The sequence below is a fragment of the Procambarus clarkii genome, chromosome 16 (genome assembly GCF_040958095.1).
Source record: "Procambarus clarkii isolate CNS0578487 chromosome 16, FALCON_Pclarkii_2.0, whole genome shotgun sequence".
Classification (NCBI taxonomy): domain Eukaryota; kingdom Metazoa; phylum Arthropoda; class Malacostraca; order Decapoda; family Cambaridae; genus Procambarus; species Procambarus clarkii.
Window position 1 is genome coordinate 26,180,617 of NC_091165.1, and position 7,257 is coordinate 26,187,873.

The 7,257-nt window shown below is 38.5% G+C and overlaps 1 protein-coding gene across 1 annotated transcript; it reads left to right on the top strand.

Annotated features, from left to right (window-relative positions):
* The first annotated feature begins 964 nt into the window (after positions 1-964).
* Positions 965-6,989, top strand: Mpc1 (mitochondrial pyruvate carrier). Its single transcript, XM_045745271.2, has 4 exons — positions 965-1,225; positions 2,998-3,098; positions 3,434-3,543; positions 6,740-6,989. Exons 1-4 carry the CDS (start codon positions 1,155-1,157, stop codon positions 6,821-6,823), a joined length of 366 nt encoding a protein of 121 aa, XP_045601227.1. The 5' UTR covers positions 965-1,154; the 3' UTR covers positions 6,824-6,989.
* Positions 6,990-7,257: the final 268 nt, after the last annotated feature.

The window sequence follows — 7,257 nt, forward strand, 5'->3', positions numbered from 1 at the left end:
TCACCCTTGCACAGAAAGTAGTACTGAGCTGCTCAATTCTTTCACATATGGTTGGGAGTTTCAGCTCCTCCCTCATGTGGATGATTCTTGTACATCTGGGGCTCCAAGAATTATCCGCATGGCTTCATTTTGGATTTTCTCTAAAGCTTTCAGCCTATTGCTAGGGAGACAAATAAGGTGCAGGGCATGGTAGTCGACTAGTGACCTGATGAACATCATGTAGAACAGTCTGGCATATTTGACATGAATACTAAAGTGCTGTCCAGCAAGCGTTTTAAGAGGACTTAGCCTTTCTTTACGCTTAAACTGTAGTTCACTTACAATGTCACTATTAATATTCACACCAAGGTATTTGTATTGCCTGCGGTTTTCAATGCGCTGATCACTGACTTTAAAAACAGGAGGATTATTGATTTTTGGGGGCATAAGGTCCTAATTTTACTTATGGAGACGATAAGTCCACATTCAATACATTTATTTGCAATTGTATCAAGGATAGTCTGCAACAGGTTGCCATTGTTTGCAATGACGCAAATGTCAGATCTTACAATAATTCAGAGAAAATGTATTAATACGTATAGTGGGGTAAACAATATCAAGTGAGGCCTACGAGTGACAATAACGTGGATGAAGAAATAATGACCTAACCACAACTCAGAAGGTGGAGAAGCGACGACGTTACTGTCCGTCCTGGATCATTATCAAGTCGTGTGATAATAGTCCACACTCCACATGACTTGATAATGATCCTGGACGGGCCGAAACGTCGTTACTTCTCCATCTTCTGAGTTGTGGTTTGGTCATCAATATTAAGTGAGCAATAAGGTAACATATTTGAGATGTTCAAGAAAATAACATATGAAATACAATGTAAAGGAGATGCTAGTGATGCTGATTATTATTATGAGGCTAAGAAGAGCAGCAGCAAGATGGAGGAGTGTGTGGTGAGAACAGTTTTCTGTGAGGGTTGAGGCAGGTGGCGGTAGCCGGCAGGTGAGGCGGGTGGAGCATCACACTCTCCCACCCGGGAGTTGCCTCTCCTGCTTCACCCTCCACTCTCCTCCACTCTACACTCAGTAAATACAGCTGAGAGCACTGAAGGAAGGATCACCACTTCACACGTTCCTGTGTTACTTACTGTGAGAGAGACAGCCATGGCAGGGGCACTAATCAAGAAGGGATTTACTCACCTGAAGAGCAAGGAGTTTAGGGACTATTTAATGAGGTAAGGCAACTGCAGTTATCTGGGTTATTTATAGATTGTTCATTACTAAAGGGCTCTTGATTTACTTCAGTTGGCTCGTTCACGGGTCTCATTTTTTGTTCATTTATTTTATATTTTTGGGGAGAGGCCTTGGGTAATAGTGGCGCCATAGATTGTGTAACACCTGTCCCTACAGTTGTATATTGATGTTCTTTGTACACACACACTTTTGAGTAAACAATTGCAATTGTATTTGTACATCTTCCATGAATGTAGTCGCATAATAGGCAAATAAGTGGGGGGGAGGGAGGATATAAATGCCTGTCATTCCAAGATAATGGTTGTATATGAGAAAATAACATGCAGCAGGGCATCTACATTAAATTATGGTCAAGCAAGCCTCGGGTCAAGCAAACGGGTTTAAAAAATTTAAGACCTATAAGAATACTATTCCTGTTTGAGTTTTCTAAATGACGTTATTTTAGGGGCCACGTCAGTACAGGTGTGTGTGTCCTGACATTCTTATTCTTATTAATTGCTCCATATGTGGAAAACTCTTAACCTTGCATAAAGGGTCTTAATAAATTCTTGGGTACCCATGGCCCCACCCAAGAATGTGTGTGCCAGACCTCCAAAGTGTACAAAGAACCAAATTTAAGACTATCCATTTGAGGTTGAAGAAATTAACCTATAAAGAAGCAATCAACACAACACCTGGACACTAATTAGAAGAAACAATTAACAATTTACTACAAAAACAAGAAGACTGTTAACTTGCTTATGATGAACTCTCCAGACACCAAGCAAAATGCCTAAGAGACTAATGTTGTTTATGCCTTCACATTCCCACTTGGGGACTGTCAGCCCCAAAGATCTCAGTATATTGGCAAGACAATGTCTCTCTCTCTTGGCAATTAACAATGCACAAACAGCAGAGCTCCATCAAAGAACATATAATGTCCACACATAACTTGACCATCACTAGAGATATCTTCACAAGCAACACTGAAATAATTGACAGGTATAACAGCAGAAGACTGGACATCAATGATGTGCTACGTATCAAGAAGTCCAGACCAGCACTCAACAACCAGCTAACACATAATTACATTATATATATAAATTGATATATATGGTACCAAGCTTGAATGGTCCCAAAACCAATATGCAACTGAAAACTCCACACCTTAGAAGGATTCGAACCCAGACAGCCAGGAGCACTACGCACCATGGCGAACCTGGTTCTTTAACCACTAGACCACATGACTACAAAAATGTTTGAAGTCGTGAGACTATTTACCCAACATGTTGGGTAAATGGGTAAATGGTATTAAATAGCCTCTTAACTCGAAACTCAACCCCTGCAAACACAACTTTGTGAATACAATTTGAATACCCTACAGTGTACAAGAATTTCATTCATGTCTGACATTAAATGTCATAGATTCAATGAAAGTTTATCAGGCATGATTTACCCCGTCTGAATTCCCGATGATCCTCCATTAGACAATTTTTCTTTGTGCTCCACTATTCTTTTCCTGATTACTAAAGCCAGAATTTTGCACTGCTTGTCAATCCCCCTTTCTTGAATATTTTGACTATAGTTGCCTTTTTCCAGATTTCCAGAGCTCTCCAGGCTCTAATTTTATTTTGAATACTCCAGTAAGTGGATAAGTCCCTGCAACCTCCTTCAGTACCCACAGTCATACCTGGTAAATTTTTTATCTTTAAAATAAAGTTAATCATTACTGTACCTTATAGAATTTGTCTTCTAACAAAGCATTTTATTACAGCACACACTTTTGGGGACCAGTTGCAAATTGGGGAATTCCATTAGCGGCCATTGCTGATACTAGAAAACCTCCAGAAATTATTAGTGGAAAAATGACATTGGGTGAGTTGACATAGAATATCCTCAGTCTTATAATAAGAAAAATGTTTCATATTTCTGGTCTTATCAAGACTTAAGAGCAGCAATAGATTGAGTAGTATTTTGTCAATGCTGATCATATCGCCTCTTTTTTCTTCTATCGTCTAGCTTTGGCATATTTGAGGCCTCTCGCCTTAAGACCTTCTAAACTTGTGTGTTTCAACATAAAACTTTAAACGAACTGTGTGTGTACCCTGTATATTTTTTTTTTTTTTTTTTTTTTTTTTTTTAAGATCAGTGATATCAGCTACCTACTTGCCAATTACTCTGTTCCTAAAGTTTAATTCTTACCCCAACAGCTCTCTGCTTGTACTCTGCAATTTTTATGAGATTTGCCATCAAGGTGCAGCCAAGAAACCTTTTACTCTTCAGCTGCCATTTCACTAATGAAACTGCTCAAATAATACAGGTAGTACAGTAATTTCTTTACAGTAATTTATATTAGTAAATTGGAATGGTTTTCTATTTGTCTTTTCTAAGCTAGCTTCCTTATTTGTTCCTTAATCACGGCACTGTTCTGCATTGAAATGGTACCCCCGTGGTGTGCTGAAAATAAATTATTTCCAACAGGGTCTACCATTTTCCAGGGTCCACCAACCTGTGCAAGTACATTTGTCAGTGTTTTATCACATAGTGGCTGCTCCACCAGAGTAACCACTTTATAAAAGAAGGAGCAGAAACAGACCACTTAACCCTTTCAAATGACACTTGAGGTTACCAGAACAGCCAATTACTGTATCACTTTGCAAACTACCATTACTGTACTGTGGTACCTGTTAAATACATAGGTACACTAGTCTCAATTTATAAAACATTATAGCAGAGGAGACCCGTTAAACTACAGGTAAAGTATACAGTGGTACCTCGGAATACGAGTGTCCCTGTATACAAATTTTTCAGAATACGAGCAGGATTTGCTCGGAAAATTTGCCTCGGAAGGCGAGGGTGTTGATACGTGTACAGGCTGACCTAGTGGTGGTCGGCCTGTATGACCGACAGGCCGGGTGACACAGCGATCGCCCCTCAGTTTACCAGTGCCTTGCACCCAGTGACTATCCCGCCTGAATTCTTCACAAGGATTTTGAGTTTTGTTGGATTTTTGGCCATTTGACCATAAAAGTTATTATATATCTCACCATGGGTCTCAAGAAAGCCAGTGGTAATGATCAGGGCAGGAAAGCGCATGTGAGGATGACAATAGAGGAAAAACAAGAGATCATTCGGAAGCATGAAAATGGTACACATGTTGAACTTTGTAGGCAGTACAACAAAGCCACGTCAATGATATGCACTATACATAGCAAGAAAAAGGACATTGAGTGCTAAAGAGGCAAAAGGTGTAAGAACAATCACGAAACAAAAGACCACAAATAATTGAGGAAGTGGAATTGTTATTAATTTGGATATACAACAAGGAGTTAGTGGGTGATAGTGTTTCAGAGGCCATCATTTGTGAGAAAGCCAGGGTATTGCACGAAGACCTTGTAAAGAAAACCCCTGGAACGAGTGCAGATACAATAGATTTTAAGGCAAGCATGGGATGGTTTGAAAAATTTAGAAAAATTTAGAAAGAATGTGATGCCTCGCTTCAGAGACATCTTGTGAAGAAGGGAAAAACAATCTTCCATGGACAGATTTGTTGAGAAAATAGAGCAGTGAGCCACAACCAGAACCTAGTGGTATGCAGGCAGAACGTGCCAGAGAATGCACCCTAAAGAGGTCCTCGCTCCCTGATGTTATAATGGAAGGGAACTCCCCTTCCAGACAGTAACACCTCTCCTCCTTCCCCCTCCTCACCATCTTCCATACGCCTACAGCAGTCATCAGCAAGGGTTAGTAATAACTTGAACATAGTTTTGTAGGTTTATTTAGATGAATTAGCAATAAAATTTAGCTTGAAGTGAGGTTTTTTGGGTAGTCAGGAACAGATTAGTTAATTTCCCATTATTTCTTATGGGGAAATTATCTTTGGTTTACGAGTTTTCGGAATACGAGCTGTCTCCAGGAACAGATTGAACTCTTAAACCGAGGCACTGGGAGCCGGTCGGCCGAGCGGACAGCACGCTGGACTTGTGATCCTGTGGTCCTGGGCTTGATTCCAGGTGCCGGCGAGAAACAATGGGCAGAGTTTTTCACCCTATGCCCATGTTACCTAGCAGTAAAATAGGTACCTGGGTGTTAGTCAGCTGTCACGGGCTGCTTCCTGGGGGTGGAGGCCTGGTCGAGGACCGGGCCGCGGGGACACTAAAAAAGCCCCGAAATCATCTCGAGATAACCTCAAGATAACCCCTGTACTTAACAAGTGTAGTAGTCAAATAACTAGAAATGATAATTAAAGCTAAATGGGTGGAATATCTTTAAAGACATTTACAAAGAAAGGAACATTAAAGGAAACGTTCTCTTTAGAGGAACTTACTAAGTAACAAATAAGCAGTACTGTTTGACTTGTGAACTGGAAGGTCATTTGTAACAAATATAATCAGTTTTATGATTGGACCACAGAAACCCTTTGGGAAAGAGACAGATGGACAGACTGCATGTATCTAGACCTAAAATGACATTCAACAAAGTTCCACATTAGGATTTTCTGGAAGTTGGAACACACAAAAAGGTGATAGGTAGACTACCAGCAAGAATGACAAATTTCCTAATATACAAATATGAGAGCAGTGGTCAGTAATAATGAATCAGATTGAAAGAGCATCACATTGTCGTATGCTTTCTGGTGGGTTTTTTCTTATTTTTTTTGTTGACTTCAGAACCCCAAGCTTCACACGTCTTGTAGATAGAACCAAGTTCTGGTCTTGGGCCCCAGTAGGAAATGGTGTCTCAAAGGCCTGGACCAGCATTTAGCCTTGGGAAGCTACTGTGGGCCTACTGGAAATGTGTTTTTCATTTAATTCAACTCTTGGCTTCTGAGATTTTTCTTAAACCCGCGAGTTTTGTCGTTCATTTTTCTTCTGCATGCCTAACTTAAAACACACTTGAATCATATATAAAACTACTGTAATACTCTCAGAAATTAAATGCATTCTTTATCAGGGTTATTGCCATTTTCCTTAAATTGCCTAGCCATATGCAGTTTTACTTAGACAGTAATAAAGAACATTGTGTACTTAGTCTTATGAGGTGTTATGGTGTAGTATAGATAACTTACAAGTATGTATGATAGTGGTTGTTTCTTTGTAATGATATGTACTGCACTGTAAAGTTTAGCAGCCGGGGTGCATCCAATTTCTCCATCGTCGTCACCCATAAATCAACAACAACATACTGTAATTTGGGCGATATAGTGAATGGACGAGTACTTTTATATTTTCTCTTTCTTTCCCTATTCAGTTTCCCCTTTTAGTCTGGACTGATACCTCCCTACCCCATGTAAATGGGAAATGGAGTAATGACCCATTCCAAGAATATTAATTAGTATCCGTCAAGGAACTTTTCACACTTCAAAATTCTCTCTGAAACCAAATTTCGAGAATCAATCAAATGCATTTGTTATAATCTGAACTTTGCAATTATAGTACATGTGTAATTATGTGTGAATATATTGTGGATTGTATTGGTGCTACTGTATTCAATAGTTGTCATTTTCTCTTGATCAGGGCTGCCGTTTGTTAAATTATGAGTACCAGGAAAGAAAGAAAGTTGCAGAGGAAGCCTCTGCTGTGGTTGAAGATGCCACCTAAATGTAGTATTAAAAATATTTTAGAAGATTGCGACATTAAGAATCCTTTTAAATTATAATTGTTTATGCAAGTTATTGCTTTTGAAGAAATTTTAATCAGATTAATAATTCTGTTCTGTAATTAAACCATAGTTTATTTTTTATTAAATACAACTTATACAATATAGTATTGTAGTTTATCTTTCCAATAAATATTATTTGTCTTGTTTTTCTTATAAATATATTCTGCTGAAGGCTGCATACTACATGCACTTTGTTGTAGGGTGTATTATATATACAGTGTGTGTATATATATATATATATATATATATATATATATATATATATATATATATATATATATATATATAATATAATATATGTTAAATATGACCGAAAAAGTAAGATTAAGGGGGCATATCAGTATAAATTAAAAGTTGTTCAATTTGCTTATAA